General features: G+C 34.3%; 1 protein-coding gene across 2 annotated transcripts in view; it reads left to right on the top strand.

Moving 5' to 3' along the window:
• Positions 1–335: 335 nt before the first annotated feature.
• Positions 336–19655, top strand: part of LOC149555184 (protein MICRORCHIDIA 2-like) — a 46641-nt gene continuing 27321 nt past the window's right edge. Inside the window, exons 1-12 of one of the 2 annotated variants that reach the window (XM_089829246.1) lie at positions 336–1007; positions 8143–8884; positions 9181–9255; positions 10738–10772; positions 11061–11139; positions 11244–11333; positions 11497–11572; positions 12662–12740; positions 12825–12959; positions 14859–14957; positions 19032–19133; positions 19266–19415. In XM_089829246.1, coding sequence (XP_089685372.1) covers positions 8164–8884; positions 9181–9255; positions 10738–10772; positions 11061–11139; positions 11244–11333; positions 11497–11572; positions 12662–12740; positions 12825–12959; positions 14859–14957; positions 19032–19133; positions 19266–19415 — 1641 coding nt within the window. In that variant the 5' untranslated portion in view covers positions 336–1007; positions 8143–8163. The remainder of the gene's footprint in view (positions 1008–8142; positions 8885–9180; positions 9256–10737; positions 10773–11060; positions 11140–11243; positions 11334–11496; positions 11573–12661; positions 12741–12824; positions 12960–14858; positions 14958–19031; positions 19134–19265; positions 19416–19655) is intronic. The other variant, XM_089829247.1, reaches the window with a different exon arrangement.

The following is a 19655-nucleotide window of genomic DNA, read 5'->3' as shown; positions in this document are numbered from 1 at the left end:
GTTATAATAAAACATTAATTTTGCATGCAACCCAACTTGTATTTAGAAATATCTATACATGACATTTGTTAACAGCTATAATAACTACCTACCACACCTCTTGACAACTGTCAAACTACACTTTAACCCATTAGTTTGCATTATAAGCCATATTTAATTCCTATTAAATTGGCCATAATGTCATTATTAAAGGAAGGATATGTTTAAGTGACAATGACATGACACATGCAAACCACTTTAAGTGGCAGTGATGTGCCATATAAAGTAGAGAGAGGAAATATCTGCACCTCTCTCTAGAGTTTCAATAAATTTATGATTCTTAGAGAGAGAAAATGGTCAAAAGAGGCAGTGAGATGCATTGAAAAAGCATCCAAAAAGAGGTAGGAAAAACAAAGCACAACCACCTTAAACAAAACCAAAGGGAGAAACCCTAGGGAAATTGGTTGGGCAGGTATACCAAACACCTATATAAATGGCATGTAAAAGGAAGAGTTGCCATTTTTGAATGACCTGATCTGTCTTGGCCTGAAAAAGATTTGGTGAAGATTTGGTGGTGGGTGGCCTTTGTACCACTTTGATGTGATGTGACTGGCAGAGAATGGTTTGGGGTTTTGATCATCTGACTACTGCTTTTAGGGCACTCTGGAAAGGACAAGCAGTACTTAGGGATTTCTAAAAGAGGACAGGCTGGCACTTAGGGTTTCTAGAAAGGACATGCTGGCATACAAAGCCTGAAAAGATTGTGCCAATCTTTGGATTGATTGGAGGAAAGTCCCATAGAATTTATTTTTATTTGTATATACAGTTTTGGAATCTAAATATATCTTGGAGCAGAGGACATAACAGGGCAAAAGGAAGATTCTGGAAGTGAAGGGGATATGTAAAGCCCATAGTTCTCCTCAATCCTCTGAGATATCACATATTGTTTTGTTTTGCAAGATACAGAGGGAAAGACAGGATTTTTGGTTCTCCCAGCTGTAGATTCAGCCAGGAAGTATACAGGGAAGGTAAACTGTTCTTATTTTTCTTTGTGTTTTTTCTTTCCCTTTTCCTTCTACTTTCCTTCATTGATACTATTTTTAAATATTACAAAATTGGATTTAATATTGATTGTAGAAGATGTTGAAATGTGTATCCTATGTATAACCACCATTCATTTTGAGTACTACCGCATTATCTTCTGTTTTGGATTGAATTGCTGCGATGTCGATTGCTATGCCCGTCATTTAAAAATAATTGTTTTTCTTCTCATAATCGAGGAAATATTTGCCTGTCTTGGATTTTAAATATTATCGTTTCCTTTTTCTTAACTCGGATCAAATATATGCTTTTGTTTTAAAAAAAATGACATATTTCCTCATGGAAACGGATATTGTTCACGCTTGCGATTCGTCCCTTTTTCTTGTAATTAAGAACTGCTGAAGTTTAATGTTGAAAATTCCTTATTCACGAAATTTAAGTTTTTGCTCGCGGCTTCTTTCCTTTTTAGTTTTTAGTTTCTACATGTTCCTGATTTTATTAGCAATTTTTTGTCTTCTAGTGGAAGCTTTTAAAAATTAAAGTGAAAATGGAAAGACAATATTCAAAGTAAGTTTACTGTTTGTGTAACTATATTAAACAATAATAATAATGGTCTCAGATATGGCTTTTGTTAGCTTATTTTTTCACATGCCACTGTTTCTGTGCAGAAAAGTTTTGTACGATGTCATCATTTTCCCGATTAACTGGTGAAGTATCTAATGTTTGACATTTATGATGCTCTACCTTTGACTTTCATCAGAAATATGCCTCTGGTTTGGTGTATTGTTGTTAGTAGTTACTGATAATCAAATGTTCCTTTTTGGAATTAAGTTCATGGAGTATTTGAGACTTGTATTTCACATGATTCGCGTTCCAGAAATAGTGAAATGCTCAAGCCATTATGAACAACATAAAGATTAAATCGTTCAGGGTACTTGCTTTGTCATCTTTTTAACATTTCTATTCTACAAACTAACCGCCAAAAGTTGAATTTGAAGTTTAAGATGCCAAAAGTTGAAGTTTGTTAAGTACTAACAATTGAGGATAATCCTGTTGAAGCTCCGTGCTTAGTTTCCTTGGGGAAGTTTTATAGATTATTATTCTTTGTACAATGGCTTGCTTCTTGACATTGTTTGTTTGTTTTTGTCAGTAAATGGCACACAGTCATGCAGGCAAAGCCTTCTGGTCGGTTATGCAAGTGAAGGATTATTGGATTTCTACCATTTTCAAACAGATGATCTTTAGACATTGACAACCAGCATACACGCCTGCCTAGAGATTTTTTGTATGCCAAGGATTTGACTTGGGCGTCCTATTATTTTGTTTACATAACATAAATTTTGTGGGACATATAGATATATATTATTATTGTGAAGCATTACATTAAGCTCTAATCTCAAAAATGCAAAAAATGAATATAAATCAGAACTGTGCAATAGAGTGCAAATGACCGAAGAAGTCGTAGTGCTAAACTATGTATTAAAATCCTTATGTGGAGGAAGTTGTTAGTGAAATTCCCTCTGCTTTATTGTCCAATTCTCTGTTTTGGTACAGAAGATGTATGGAGAAGTGTGTATTCTGTAGTTGGATAAGTCTAATGTGAATATCCAATTCTTTTGCTGGTGTGTTTGCGTTTAATCCAATGTACTTGTGTGATTCATTCATGAAAAATTTGATGGTGTATAATTGATACTGCATTTGACAGCGCTTGTAAATCAAGCACTATGCTTAGAACCAATTTCACATTAGAAGCCAAATACTTCCATAAGTTCTGGACTGAAGTTGTCATGTTAGAAATGAATAACTGAGCAAATAAAGAGTACAAGACATCATTAACAAGAGGGACACTAGCTATATATTTGGGAAGTCTAATGTGGGCTTCAACATGGAAATGAGTCTTGCCATCGTTTGCCAATTGGAATCAACTCTAATGCTTAAAACCAATTCAACATAAATAGCCAAACACTTTCATAAGTTTCAGAGTGAAATTATCATGTTATAAATGAAAACTGAGCAAAAGAAGAGCTCAAAACATCATCAATAAGAGGGACACGAGCTATACAATTGGGAAATCTATTGTGGGCTTCAATATGGAAATGGGTTTTGCCATCATTTGCCAATTGGAATTGAACTCTCATGGAGCCCCTCAAGAATATAAGGGAATTGATATATATCCATATATCGCAATCTCATAAGTTTATCTTGCTTTGTGAACATACACAAAATAGCATCATAGTCGATTGGAATTCATATAAGATTTTCAAAAACTATTTTTTGATAAAGATCTGTTGCTAACCTATTCTCTAAATCTCATTGCTATAGCTGGAATGTTCATTGTTGTACATACACTGATGTGGAAGCAGTCAATAAACAAATCACTATTTTTCGATTGAAAGAGTATGCTTCATCTTGCAAATTTTGGGATTTCTTATTATGACTATTCTATCTAGATGTATTTGGTATGCTTGAATATATAATTAAATATTATAGGTTTATGATTTAGTGCTGACTTGAGTTTGTCAATTATCACTTTTGACAAGGTTTGAATCTGCCATTGGTGCAGAGGTATCAATTATGATTGAATTTAATTGATTAATCGTAGAGAATGTTGTAGGCCTTGTGAGAAAGATTTCATATCTAGACTCAACGATGTTATAGATTACATTCCTAAAAGGAACAATAAGAGGACCTTTGGACAGAATAAGAGTCACCAAGGAATAATAAGTCAAATTTAGTACTGTTGATTGTGATTATGGGTTGAAAGAAATTGTGCAATGGTGAATAGGTTATCCTAGATGCCAATTTGTGGAGAGATTAGGCAGGTCATTGCAAATCAGGTAGGACTAAATTTTAGACTACAATAGACAATGCAAGTGGACATGATAATAATGGCTATTGAGGGAACCTAGAGGGAATCCACAATAGCTTTGTTCCTTCAGGTTATTTTGAAGGATTTCCATTTGTAACTTCTATGGGATCCTTAGAGTTGCTAAACCAAGAGCTTGGTGTGGAAAGCTATAATGTTTATCTTAGTTGAATCTTATGATGGATCATTAAAAGATTTAGTTTTCTGCAGTCTACCTCAAAGGGAATGCTGTATATACTCAAGATAGACTTCATGAACACTTTGATTGACATACTTGAGATAAACTAACTAGAACCAATGTGTGACAAAACTCTTAGAATATACCCAAGAGGATTTAAATGATGAAGTGATATGATATTGTTACTTACCACTTGAGGGAATTCTACTAAGCTAGTTTGGGTACACTGCTTTTAGTTGAATTTTATATGGGTTATTAGAAAATTTAGGTTGCCACTTTCCATCTCAAAGGGAATGCCTTTGATTGATTCACTAAAGAAGCAAGATAAACTTAAGGGAAAGTTTGATTTGACACACTTGAGATAAACTAACTAGAAGAGCTTTTAGTTGAATTTTATAATGGGTTATTAAAAAATTTAGGTTGCCACTTCCCACCTCAAAGGGAATGCCTTTGATTGATACACTAAAGAAGCAAGATAAACTTAAGGGAAAGTTTGATTTGACACACTTGAGATAAACTAACTAGAAGAGTTTTGTGATAAAATTCGCATATAATGCCCAAGAGGATTTCTTCGGCTCTGAAATGTTGAAGCAATAAGGTAGTATGGCTTACCAATTGAGGGAATTCTATTAAGGATGTTTAAACATTGAAAGTGTTTCCTCTGATGTATTCTTGCATCATATTTTGACAAATTAAAACAATCCATTGGCGAGTATGTTAAGTCATTGGGTTGTAGAACAAGTAGAAGCTTGCTAAAGAGTTATCATACACCATCTTAAAAATAAATTTATACATCAGTCCAGCAACCAAGATAAATTCAAAAGGTGCTACAAATAAAGAGTCATTCTCCTCTAACTTCTACAACTGAATAGTGAAAGGGAAGAATGGTCGTGGGCAGAGAAATAACCATACAGATGATTAGGAGCAGCAAATGCTGAAATTCATTGATTAAAATACTTCAAGCTTAAAACAAAAAGCCAAGAGTATAAAATTGATTTTGGGGTATTATTGACTAGAAAGATTTGTTGATCCAGTGAAAATGTATTTGTGGTATACTTTCACACGAAAGGAAAATGAACAAAAATGTAGTCTGGTCTTATAGATGGCTTTTAGGTTATTTGGCAAGGGTTTGCCCATAAGATGTATATACAAATTGATATTATCCAAGAACACTCAAAGAAAAAGTCAAGATGTTAGAACAACAGGAACCCTTGATCATCAATTTGTAAGATATAAATCATTATTAATGCCCATTATATTCTTGACTCTAATTTTTCTTTGGATTTATTGTTGAATGTTCACTTTCTCTTAAATAAATTTGTTCAATAATTCTCTCATGGTAATGGTGCTATACTAGGTTATGTTGGAAATTACAATTGATGTATAGTAACCTTTAACAGGGTTGGCTCCCAAAAGGGCTCACTTCAGAAGAGTGAAAAAGTGGTGACATGTTGCTAGTGGGTTATCCCAAATTGGGGTTCCACGTTAAATCCTAGTGTCAAACTTGTGTTGAATGTTTTTATGGTGTTTTACATTTCAAATGATTACATTCAGCTAGTCTGTTACATTAGGACAGTGAACTGCTAGTTAATATTGTTATTCAGATCACAGTAGAGACCAAGTTGCAGCAGGATAAGCAATACAAAAGTGTTTAATTGTTTGATTGTTGATTTTATGGCGTTTTACATTTCAAATGTTTACATCTGCTAGTTAATATTCTTATTCAGATCACAGTAGAGACCAAATTGCAGCAGGATAAGCAAGGCAAAAGTGTTTAATTGTCTGATTGTTGAATTGGTACTAATGGACCTTGAGTAAATGATTCAGCCAGCCCTCCCCCACCCCCTCACAGTTATTCTAAACATTCTAACAGATTATTATTTTTTTTCTATATATATTATTATTAATGGTATAGTTTCTTGTTTTGAACATGGTGTGAATTAAAGGCAGCCAGTCTTCTTGTTTATTGGGATCTCAGAGTATTTTAGGGTTGCAAGCACCAACATTATTGCTCACCAGATCTAGGATTCCTTTTGCTGAGTGTAGGTTTTGTATCTATCAGTTATGAGTTCGGATTGACCATTATATTCCTCAAGTGAATATGATTTGTAATATTTGTCAAATTAGAGATGATAATATATTTATTTTTACATATACTGGTTTAGAAAACACTGCCGAGGCAATTACAGCTTCATTCTTCACATAAGTAGGCTATGTTCTGATAATTAAAATGTTTACTGTTTACATATCTCACTGGGTTCCATGGAGTTTTCATTTTTCAAAAATTTACTCCTTGCATACCCCATTTGTTGAGTTTGAAATTTTATAGTGGAATTGTGAAATTTTCAAATCCAAGTGCTCTTATTTTGTATTGGGTTGTGTGATCTTTTCCTTAAAATCATTTTTGTGAATGCTGTTTTGAGAAATTTTTATTTTTGTTGTAAGCTTTGCTCCCGTCTACTTTAATGAAGACAAACTTATAAGTTTTATCACTAGAATAGTGGGATTTTATTTTCTGCTCTAGATTCTATTCCTTTCCCCACATATGTTCTTTACCAAAGTATTGTATCCTTTTTGGCACAGATTTTGCATAACATTCTTTACTTCTTGAATGGAAAATAACTCTTTTCCATGCTTTTTGATTGTATCTCCTTTCTATGAGCTATGGCTCGCGCTCTGTAGTTTAAGTTTCTTAACAATGGATTTATCTCTTTTAAAAAAGCATAAGAAATGTATTCTTACCTTACTTGGCAAAACGATACATTTTCTTTCATAATTCAATCTTAGTAAAACCATTTTACCCAGAGTTGCCAGAAACTCCTTTGTTCCTCCTTGGGAACATGTATCCCCGTATCCAATTTGGAAATGTATCTAATACTCCCTGGATACACGTTGAATATTGCACCCATGTCAGCCTAAAAAAAGTTGATTTCCAACCACGCCAAATACTACATAATTTGATGTATTTTAAGATTAGGCGTAAATCCTCCCAAATTTAATGTAAAAATAATAATAGTACAATTGTTTTAAAAAATGGTATAAACAAAACTTGCACCAAATGAGAAAGACAACTAAAATGTTGTTCTATTCAGCAACCCATTTTGTTGGGTTATCTTCTAATGCAACTCTACTATTTCTGCATATTGTAAAGTATAAAAATAGCTTATATCAAAATCTCAATAAAGATGAAATTTCAAACTGGCTGGAGGCAGAATATGAGAAGAATGTCTTGAAAAATAGCATTATTTTTTCTTTAATGGATGATCCAATATATGATGAGGTAATCTTTGATAGTAAAATTTTTATTTTATTTTTTTATAGGTTGGTGACCCAGTGTATGATGAGATTGAATTAGATAATGATAGCGCATAACAACATATAGAAGAAGATATATTTTCTAATTTTATGAGGATTACGAATTTGAATCAAATAGAAGTCATCGAAGATCATTGCACTAATCAGATGACCAAAAGATAAAGTGTAAGAACATATGTATAAAACAATCTAAGGATGATGTCGAGAAGATTTTTCCTTCTTGCAAACAATACCTGAAATATCTTTTATACCTGAAGTGTATTTATAATGGAGAGAATATTGAAGTTAAAAAATATTGTTTGTGTAACATTTCTATATTGTTTCTGAGCTAATGAAAGATTTGTCTAATAACTTAGAAAATCGTGATAAATATGTGTATGTGATATTTATTGATGTCGTATCCAACCGTATCCATACTAAGGATCTTAAAAAATGGGCGTATCCGTACGGAAGACCGTACCTATATTTCTATCTGTATCTGTATCCATGCAACTTTGATTTTACCAAATAATGGTTCTAATAGAGAGTAAGCAGTTAATTGAAGTAATTTAAACTTTCTTGGGTCAAACCTACACTGGTAGCATATCATAGTAATTGGTGTTTGCAGTTAGTAAATCAATGTGTCTGAAACAGTTAATGGGAAATGTGATTAATGAACTGGAAGATTGACTATATTTTCTCTCTGGCATGAAATAAATATCCACAATTCTGAATGACGGGCTTTTGGTAGGCTGAATGAACTTTCTTCATTTGCCTTGTGCAGGGATTATTTGGCATAGAAGACATGCCCACTAGTGTGAGTAATGTGTCTCCAAGTGTGATTGACCTGAGCAGTGATGATGAGGATTCATTGCAGGAGAAAAGCCCGACAGAAACACAATTGCAATCGTCTATAGGAAGACCGGTTTCAAAAAATGAAAGCTCTCGAAATTTGTGTAATACACAAGTAGAACTGCCAATTTGTACCCAGACAGTTCAGGATCCTGGATTGTTGGGAACAACTGGGAATGATTTTGACTGGTATTTCAAAGATACGAAACCTGATCTTGAGAATAGGATTCAAAGAATTCTACCATCTGTATCTTTGGCTAATGGACAGCATGAAAGTATATTGGAGCAGAATGGATCGAGACAATCTAGTGGCATTACATCTCCTGCTCTTGGTTCACCATCTCATCATGAAAGGTCTGCACAGCAGACTTTTAGTGGAAGAGATAGTCATCAGTTACTAAATCAGCAGGGAAGGCAGACAGGGCAAACATTTTTGTCAAGGTCAAATTATCTGGGTCAACCGGTTCAGGAAATTCAAAACAGCACTGATACTCTTGGAATAAATCACAATGTGCAAGTAAACCATGAAAACTCAAGAAATATTGGAAATATGCCGACAGTTTCTTCTTCTATGTCTAATCAATCTGGACCAGTTTCCTCAAAAAGCAGCTTTCACCAATTTTGGAAAGCAGGAGATTATGATGTTCGATATTCGCAAAAAAAATCTATAAAAGGTCTTTTTATACTTTATGAAGATTTGTATGTAGCATATTCTTTAATTTATGTAAATACTAGATACTGGTTATTATACAGTCATCTGTTTTCTATTCCATTGTGATCTTTGAACCAAGAATGTTGAGGTTATAAGGAATGCCATGCATCTTTAACACTGTTTCTGTGAAGCAATTTGCATGTGATCAGTTATCGCATGGATTTGCTATGTTCTTGCTAATGTGATGAAGTTAGACAAGTAAAGTTTGTTTCTGGAGTCACATTAATAATACCGGAAATTGTTTTCTTCTTAATGCAGGTGGAATGGATCATGTTCGTGTACATCCGAAGTTTCTTCATTCTAATGCTACCTCCCATAAATGGGCATTTGGAGGTTTGCTTCTTATGCAACTCTTTTGATTGATGAATAATGTCCAGTTAAATGCTCTCTTTAATTACTGTCACCCATAGATCATTTAAAAAAAAAAAGTAGGATTCACTGTTTGAACTATACCATTCAATGTTTCAGTTGAGATTATCCTACCCATATCAACTAGTAACTTGTGAGATATTTTCTCCAAGGCTCTGTTCTTGTGTTATAAAGTAATATTGTCTGTGAAGACAGATCAGATCATTTCATGTACATGAAATGGAGAGTACATGAAATGGAGAATCTTTTTATTGTTAACGGAATAGAGAATCTTTTTATTGTTGAGATAACACAGCAAGTATTTCCAAACTTTTGTCAGAACATCCCTGATTTTCTTCATCAATAGTCTTCTGAATTTCTGATCAATAAATCCATCATCCATGGTCTGTTCTGGATAATGAAAGTAACTGCACTGATCTTGTTATCAGTGAACTTGCCATTTCAATGTGGTTGTATAAAATCCATTGAAAGGCCAGTACCCAAGTTAGATACCATTCTGGATGTTCTTTTGTTGCCCTGACAGCATTTTGATGTAAACTATATAATGCATCTGCAGTACTGTTTTCTTTTTCTTGGAACCTGATTTCGAAGCATGTCATATATGCCATAATGTGATGAATTGATCCATCATGTTACCTTACCCAGCTTTTTCTAGATAAAATCTGGATTACATTTAAAACTCAGACCCTGTATGTTTTAAGTTTTAACCTTCAATTGATCTGTTTACATTCTGAATTTTCTGTGATTCTAGACCTACATCTATCTCTTTCTGGGAGGTATTCATTATGATTGTTTTTTTAATTTCTCAGGCTAGTAGATATGCATATTTCTTTCTTTTGTTGTCAGATTAAAGGGCAAGTATGTGATATCTACAATCATCTTTCTTTTAAGGAAAACTGGGAAGACTACCAAGCTCAGGCTGGTTTTAGGGATAAAATAGTCCAGATTAATGTGTTTCATGACATGCCCAATCATGTTGAGCTGCTGGTCAACCTGTTCCCACGGGGATTTGAACTCAAGTCATCCTCTTTATGAATATTTATGGAAGCTGGCTGTTTGTCAGCTTATTCTAATACGGGGATTTGAATTTATAAGTCATTCTCTTTATGAATGCACTAATTTATAAATTATATAAGTGACCTTTGGACTCTGCAAAAAAATAATGTTTTTCTACTGTAAAAGGTGCACTAAAATCTGTTTTTCTTTTTGTTTCTGTGGGCTCTTTTCTTTGTTTGCCTCCATTTAGCAGTCTCTTTGTTAGTAGCATGTTTATTTGTTTCAAATTTGAATGAATAGTGTTGTTATCAAAATAATTTGTTAAATTTGGTTCTTTTTGTGACTTGTTTCCCATGTTATGGCCAATTATTGGTATCTCTATTTTAATTAATCTCTAGCACATATTTTTGTTGAAAGATTAATGAGTTTTATTTTTGTTCATCATTGCAGCAATTGCAGAGCTTCTTGATAATGCAGTTGATGAGGTAATATTTTTTTGTTCTTTGCTTCCTGAGATGAATTACTGAGGTGGCTATAGTCACTCATTTATGATAGTGACCACAGAGAAGCTCATAACTAATATTAGTTCTAAAATAGGCTTTATGCATCTAGTGTTGTTTGCCGATGGTTTGTTCGTCTTGATGATGACTATTTGTCAATTTGATGTATGATGTTTTGATGATAAAATATCTTTTATTTGAAGATTAATCTTTTATAATGGTCTATATTGTGGCTCGAAATTTTTTGTCCAATGTTTCTCATTTGGTCCACAGATACATCATGGTGCAACTTATGTCAAAGTGGATCAGATTTACAACCCTCGGGACGCCAGTCATGCTTTACTTTTTCAGGGTGTGAACATTTTTCCTAGCTTGCTATATTGCTCTTTGTGCAAATCGGTTGTATTTACTTTTATGAGTACAAACTAGTTGAAATATCATGTATTTCTTTGGCAGATGACGGAGGGGGCATGGATCCTGATTGTATTCGACAATGCATGAGCTTGGGATATTCTATGAAGAACACAAACACTACTATAGGACAATGTAATTCAAAGGAAGATTAGCTACACCTGCCATTGCATAAAAGACTAGATTGCATTTGTTTGGGGAATATCACATATTTATTAAATCAATTTAATTGATAATTGCATGACTGTACTTGGCTGCTTTCATTGTTGAATCAATTCCTATCCATTTGTGTATGCAGATGGTAATGGCTTTAAAACAAGCACAATGAGATTGGGAGCAGATGCAATTGTTTTTACTCGGACAGCTCGTGGCAGGTGCTTTTTGTTCTTTATTGAAGCAAGGAATAATCCAAGTCACATCATAGTTTTTCTTGAGATTTTTCTTACTAACATTGCACTTTTTTTTATTTTGCTTCTCTCCAGTCATGAGTTTGAAATCACATAACATGACAATATCATTCTTGCTAAGGAGTATAAGAATAATCACAATCACTTTAGTGTAATAACAAAATCATTATTTACTGTTGTCATGTTAGCAAGAATGCTCTCAATCACATCATTTTTTTTTTGCAATCACTTAAGAAGTATAAGTAAAACGATGTAATTGAGATTAGTCTAGTTAATGTTTTTGAAATAAGAAGCGACCAAAAACAAAGGGGTCGGCCCTTACAACCAAAACACTGGTAATCAGCACATTACCAGCAGAGACCAATAGAGAACCTTAACAGATTGAACTAAAGTTCCACTAAGCCACAGTAAAACATATGCATGTTACCAACCAGCATAATAATATGAACAAAACCACCTAAACTATAGTAGCAGTCCAATAAGTCAATCAAACTATGAGAGTTCACCATAAAAACTGTTGACATAACCATGCCTACCCAAGTCTGAGCAACAGCTGAAAACCAGCAAAACCAGAACCAGCATATAAACATACAATTTTGGATCCGAGGATCCCCAAAATCTGGAAAACTTAATTAACAGTTTCCTCCTTTCCCTTCGCAGCGAGCAGAATCTGAGCCTTGTGATATGTTTTTCTCCATTTTTTCTCTCTGCCAAATCTGTTAAGTTCTTGCTTAATTGAGGCTGCAGTATGATGTTTCATTGCAGTGTACTATGAGCATTCAATTTTAGCTTATTTTGTCAGGGTGTCAGGGTCTGTATCTTGCACCTAGGATCACATGTGCAAGTTTTAAACAATCACATCGAAGCAATAGAAAGCATACGTACATCTCCAGATTCCACGTTCTTGTTTTGTTTTATTGACAAATTTTTGAGGGATTCTAGCTAGATACCTTATACAGGCCTTGACTTGACTTTTTTAATTTATGATTGTAATGGTAGTATCCACACAATTTTCTTAATTATTTCCTTTTGTTTGTTGAATTTTTCATCTGACAGCTCTTCAACTCAGAGTATTGGACTCCTTTCCTACACATTCTTGAGAAAGACGGAGCAAGATGACATCATAGTTCCTATGGTAGGTTATATGTCAAGGTGAAATCAGAATATCTTCTTAGAAAATTGCTATGAATTTCATGCAGTGTATATATGTTTTGTATAGGTTGATTTTGAGCTGCCGATGGGTCCTGAAACACCAAGAATGTTAGTTCGCTATGCAACCGATATTTGGTCAAAAAACTTGGCGACAATTTTACAGTGGTCTCCCTTTGCAGCAGAAACTGAGCTTATGAAGCAGGTACATGATCTATACAAATGATTCTTTTGATAATTAAATGCAATCAGTGTCACATAAAGGTACAATACAACTGACTTGCCAACTTTCTATCAAGACTTGTACTTTTATAAAACTTTCTACCTTCTTTTGACAGTTCGATGGCCTCTTTCTGATGCTTTCCAGCTTTTTTTGACAGTTTAATAATCTCTTTATGAGACCACCTTGCTTTCCAATCAGTGTTATTTCAGATTATTAAATTATTTTCTTTTCATCAAAGTGGATACAAGTGCTTCACATGGTTGCCTTACTTGTGCTCACTAGTTATTCTGTTTTTCTGCACAACTTATTAAAGCGCCTCTGCAGTCTCCTACTTGCATTTTTATTTGCCTCTGTTATATAAACTCTTTCTTGTATTGGTATAAAGATAAAGCTGTGCCATGTAACAGTTTGTCACCTGAATGTTTTGTTATTGGAATTCAAGACATTATATTAAGAATTGCATGCATATTTTAGAAAATTTGCATCACAGAAACCTGAACTAAATGCCACTCACCATCCAAGTTCATGCATAGCTTGTAAAGTTTGTTCACTTTGAGATTGAAAGAAATCATTAATATTTATATTTTTTATGGGCATTAATTTATACTTGAGGAGCTTTGGAAGTATTATTTATATTATACTTGAAGTTTGAGCATCTGATTGGAATCTGGATAATGTGAAGTGAGCGATCATATGGGAATTCTTATTTACTGGCAAGCTCATAGAGCTATTGTGACTTTAAGCAACCGGACAATTCTTGTCGTTGCAGACTAGTTTAATAATTGACAACAATATGGAAATCGGTATAAAACAGCAAGGAAAGTAGAGAGTCTAGACTGAACAAATTCTAATGTAATATTGTCATTATCATAAATGCAGAAGGATTTACAGTGAACTATTATCAGTGTAATGACATGATATAGATTCCTCCAAATATTTGGCCTTACTTTACATTATCATTAAATTGTTCCCCTTTGTCCATAGCAGCCAATTAAAACTTGTGAATTCGCCTACATCAAAATTGTTACACCACTATATCACATATTGGGTTGCAAATTCTTTCAATCAAATTACAGGCAACTGAGCCCTTTGTGCATGAATGTTTGCCCGCTGAACAGGCTAGCTCATTTTATTACTGAAGAGTGCCTGCAAATACCATCAGCTGTTTGGGCATGGAAACTCCTCCTTTCATAACTGACATGAATTATTATCATATGTTCAGGTAGTTGTTGGACCCTGTTCATGGTGATTCATCCTCTGGGTAGTAGGCACTATGTCTTTTCAACAAATAAGGGTTTAGTGTTTCCAGCCAAGAATGTATGGTCATAAAGCAAATCTATACCATGCAGGCAATGCAGAATATTAAAAACCCATAAAACACTGTTTGAAATAAAATAAAAAAGTGTCCTGTACCATATGAAAACCCCTAAATCCCTATATCACTACACAAACAATCTTTGGCCTAAATGCAAATTAAAAAAAAATGGACGTATTATAGATTTCTCCATTTATCAATCCTTGCATGTGGCAAACAAATTATAACTAACAACTTAAATAGAAGAAAAGTGACTACTAAGTTTGTTTGATACCAGTGACTGTAAAGTTTCCTTGAACAAAATATCCATTATTTACATCATAGGCAATTGTTCAATTTTCATTGATCTACAACAAAGCAGTACTTTGTATTTTGTCACTAGTTTCTTGTGGTTTGAATATTCTATTTCCTTATGGAAATATTGGAGGACATTGATTTTGCCTCTTTGGCACTTTTTATAATTGTAACGATTGTCAACATGGAAAATAAATATCTTAAAAGGATTGTCAATATTGAAAATAAATATCTGAAAATGAATGTAATTTTTTTCTTTATATGTTTTGCAGTTTGAAGACATTGGACCTCATGGAACTAAAGTCATTGTTTACAATCTTTGGCTTAATGATGATGGCATTCTGGAGCTTGATTTCGATACAGACAAGGAAGTATGGACCTATTCCAGTAGACCGCTATTTGATACTATACATTAAAGTCAGAACAAAATATGATTTTCTTACATTGAGAAAGAACTTCCCTGTTTGGGTTTTCTTTCCTTATTTTCTGTATTTCATTTCCCAACTCATTCTAAGTAACTTGTATGCACTATTGTATCTTTTAATTGCCTTCTTGATTTATGAATTAGCCCATTCTATTTCTGTAATAAATTAATTTCTGTAAAGGCAGAAATGTTTTTGTGCTGTAAGGGCATAGGTAATAATTAATTAGTATTTTACTGTCTATTTCTATGTTGAATATTTGATGTGCCTCATAGAGTTTTAAGTTTTATCTTGTTCCCATATTCTATGAAACAATTCCATTATGAATGTGTGGGTTGTAAAAATTACAAAGGTAAGAAGACTCTGTTTTGTCTATAGAAAATGCCAAATAATAATAGGCAAGTCCTGATATATGTTTAGATATGAAAAAAAGAAGATAAAGCATCTCTGGATAGCAGCTATTGGATTAGCTATGCGCTAAGACATTCTATTCCTAGGATTATAAAAAAATGGTAGCCATTGATTAGCGTCAAATCAGACAATTAGTAGACTGTAATGCCTTTGTTGATATTGAAGGGTTGGGTGAGAAGACCTGAAAAGAGTGAATGGATCATAAAAATGAGACTTGGGCTCAGTGGGTCTCAGTGTGGACTTCGCAAAAACCTGACAAGACTTGGTAGAATTCGGCAAATACTCAACAAGACTTGGCAAAAAAACAAGATTCTGGTGAGTCTTGCCTAGGGTGAGTTTCTAGTGAGTCTTAGGCCTTTGGGACTCGACTAGGGTCACTTAGCTCAAGGTTCACGGGGACTCGGAGAGTCTTGGCAAGTTTGGGAACTATGGAATGGATACAACCATCTCTATGGACTGGAGTAAAACATTTTAGCATTTAAATCATAGTTTGAAAATTCATATGCAGAAATAACTAGGCAAATCCAAATTTGACTTGGGCTTAAAAATGTACTTCAATTCCTTGAAAAAAACTTAACTTTGTGCAAAATGGATCAAATGAGTCTATAATGTTGGAGGATTGTTTTCTACAGGATTTGAGTACAAGATGAGTACAAGACCATGTCATCAGGCAAATACAACAAACAATTAACCAATAATATGATATAATTGCATATCCATGCAAGTTAGAAAAAATTACAAATTCCTCTACCTTGTGCCTTTTTGGTGAAAATTGATGGTTTACTCCTCATAGTTGGCTGCAACTCTAGTCTCATACTAGGATGTTGCAGCTCCACCTCGAACATAGATGGCAATGACTTCTTTTGCCTGAAGTTCAACATCATCTGTGATTATTGCATCAAATCAAATGTCTTATTTTGCTACATGCTCCATTGCTTGACTCTCAAAATCAACAATCTTGTCTAGGGTGTCCTCATAATGTAGTCTCGTCTTTGTATGAATCAAGTTCATCAAAGTTCGGAGTCCCAGAAGCAGTTGAGTTGACCTTTTCTGTGCAAATGTGAAGTTGTTTTGCGCAAAAGCAAAGCCATTGAGGTGTTGATGGGTGATATGTTGTGCTTCTTTGTGTGAACAGGGCTTAAACAAACCTTAATTGATTTACCATTCACATCCAGAAACTTCACAAGGTTGAGAAAAATATGGAGGTCTAACTTTTTCAATATTTGTGGTATTTAGGCTTTCTCGTCTTTTCACAAAGCAGCAGCTACAAGTAAAATATTCAAGAGTCAGTAAGCAATAATTGCAAGTCATAAGTGAAGACCCCAAATATTCGTCACTTGATGCTTGGTGTTTCTCCGTTGGGTAGCTAGTGAGGAAAAAATATTAATCTGCTTGTAAGTTTTAACTCCTCAATAATCAAGGCCCTGGCCTCAACCCTAGATGTCGCCCTGATAATACCCATTCAGAGGTCCCCTAACTTCTTCATTAACATCCATGTAGGCCTTTGGGAAGATAAACTTGAGTTTGATGTAGTATTTAGTTGCATGAATTGGTTGATGGAGTTTATTGTTCCACCTCTGATCAGTGATTTTCCAAATGAATTCAAATTGTTTTTCTTCCCTTCACTAGTTTTGGATGGCATACTTGGCCTTGCCCATGGCCTAAAAATGTATCCCACTGATATTTGCTCCCCATACATCAAGTGGAAAATCCTTACCAAACCTTTCGGTGCTTATAAATATATTAAGGGTACAATTATAATAAGTACATAATGAAAGTGAAATTAAAGGATTCAGTTTCAAATTTAAAACATCAAAGTTTGAAGTTACCTTGACAATCTCTATAACTCTCTTCAAAAAGACAGTTTTGTGAACCTCTATTACCCTTTTTTTTAATAGGATGAATCTTAACCCATAGGCTCAAGCCTACCTTTTTCAAAGTTGCACAAACTACACTTTTGTTTTGGCAAGGTTAGGAAGTTTGTTGCATACATTTTCACACCTCCCAAAGTGGAACATTTAGCGATGCTTGGCTTCGAATATGTTCTTTATACTGATTAAATGAGGCAAGGTTGTTACAGAATAAGCATACAGTCTTTAATGGATTCTTCTGTCTCAAGAAAAATATCTGTCATATGCTCTTGAGGAATGCCTGACCACTGCTGCTAAGTCACTAATAATATAATTTTTAGGATGCCAATTACAAGTGACTTTTGAACATCTTATGTAGAATATCAGTCTGTAAAATATTATTGAAAAGGACCGTGATATTTTTCTTCTTATTATCAGTACAGTGATGTTTTAACTGCTAAGGGAAGATAAATAATTGAACTTTCTGCATTGTTGAGGTCAGAAGATTCATAAGACAAAGAGGTTAGCACTAAAGTACAGGTCCCCATGTTAGAGACATCCTATGTTACCCAGAGACGTGTTTCCAGCCCTAAGCCTTGAGTTTTGGAAACTCTCCCCCTTTCGGGGACTTGGGGACGGCCGGAAACGTTTCCAAGCCATCCCCACCCAAGCAAGAAAATTGGAAACCCGTCCCGGAAACTTTGGAAATGGTCAACGCGTTTCTAGATGGTGTTGACCGTCGCCGGGACTCCGTAACCGTTTCCCATCCGTCCTGGGGACTGCTTGAAGTTTCTAATTTTAAAATAAAATTCAACTTAAAAGAAAACATTAATAAATGGTGATTTTCTGCCCATTCGCTGGCCTCACATTAAAATAATAAAATATGTTAATATAACCCACGTTGAAATATATATTTTTGGAAGCTATTACAAACTTAGCATCCAACTATGACTGAAAATTAAAACTTCAACTTTTGTTCAACAAACCAGACCTGAAAAATGATTGTAAATCAGACTTCTATTTGATATTCATATTGCAAACCTGGAAATGATTGCTGTTGGGTTGAGGAATACTCAGATTGTTTTCAGCTTTGATAATGCTCTGATAGCAGCAATAATTGCCCAGAAATAAATTGTTGTAGCTGATTACTACCCAAACAAGATGGCTGCTACCCGTCTAGGAAGATTTGGCACAACAAATTTGGTTTTCCTCCAAAACCCACAAGAAAGGGCTCTAAAGTCTAATCTATGGCAGATTGATTCTCCCATTTGATGTGATCATACGTTTCAATTCTTAGATGATGATTCAATTTGATGCTATGTTCTATGCTGATTTGATGAATGAAATTGATAATTTTAAACTATGTTGCTATGATGAATGTGACAATGCTATGTAATTCTGAAATTCATGTATATATATATATATATCCTCTGCCGTCCCCTATTTCAGCCAAAAAAAAAACCGTCCCAGAAACCCGTTTCCTCATCCCCCAGTCCCCCCGTCCCGGAAACTCAGGGTAACATAGGAGACATCTCAATGGAATCTTTGACTCTCAGTATCTGTCCAGTGCAGGTTGGATACCTCTTTGATCTGGAATTAAAGGGATGTATTGAGGCTTGGAAACAGTTTTGTGTTTCCTTGGAAAATACTCAGGAGAAAAAGTTACAAAAAGCTTTTAATGATTCTGCTTAGTAGATTGTTGTTGAATAAGTACCACGTACTGTTGGTTTAGTGATATTGCACATTCCCATGTATTTTGCAGGATATAAAGTTGCGGGGAGGTAGCAAAATGTGCAACCTTAAGAATTCACAGTGGGAATTGCTCCGATCACACATCTCATACCGATTGTCATATTCCCTACGTGTAAGTATGCAATTTTTTTGATATTGTCCTATGCAGGAATATATATTTTCTTAATTATTTTTGAGGTTACATCAATAAAGTTAGGGTGAAGCAGATATGGATTTGAGTGAACATGTCCTTGTTTTATTATAGGCCTATGCATCTATCCTTTATTTAAGGATGCCATCAAATTTCAAGATTATTTTGAGGGGGGTACTTGTTGAACATCACAGCATAGCTAATGATCTGAAATTTTCGAAAATAGTAACTTACAAGCCACAACTTGGTGCTGGTATGAAAGAGGTAAGTATGAATTCTAGTTCTTTTGTATTTGGAGATGGTTGTTTATAATTCACATCATGAATGATAGTGCAACCACTTTTTCTCCTTGTCGTTTTTGCTCTCACTAGCGACATTTATATCTTGTCATATAGATTTAATAATTTTCTGAATAAGTACCTGTAAATGTACATGATACAAATTTGAGGTTTTCAGTGTCATCTTATGTTTTCTTTTTGATAGATAATAGGCCATAGCCAATAT

Source organism: Cupressus sempervirens, chromosome 5 (genome assembly GCF_028749045.1).
Source record: "Cupressus sempervirens isolate cs-2001-9-10 chromosome 5, ASM2874904v1, whole genome shotgun sequence".
In the NCBI taxonomy this organism is placed as follows: domain Eukaryota; kingdom Viridiplantae; phylum Streptophyta; class Pinopsida; order Cupressales; family Cupressaceae; genus Cupressus; species Cupressus sempervirens.
The sequence above is the reverse complement of the archived record's forward strand: the minus strand, read 5'-3'. Positions and strand labels throughout refer to the sequence as shown.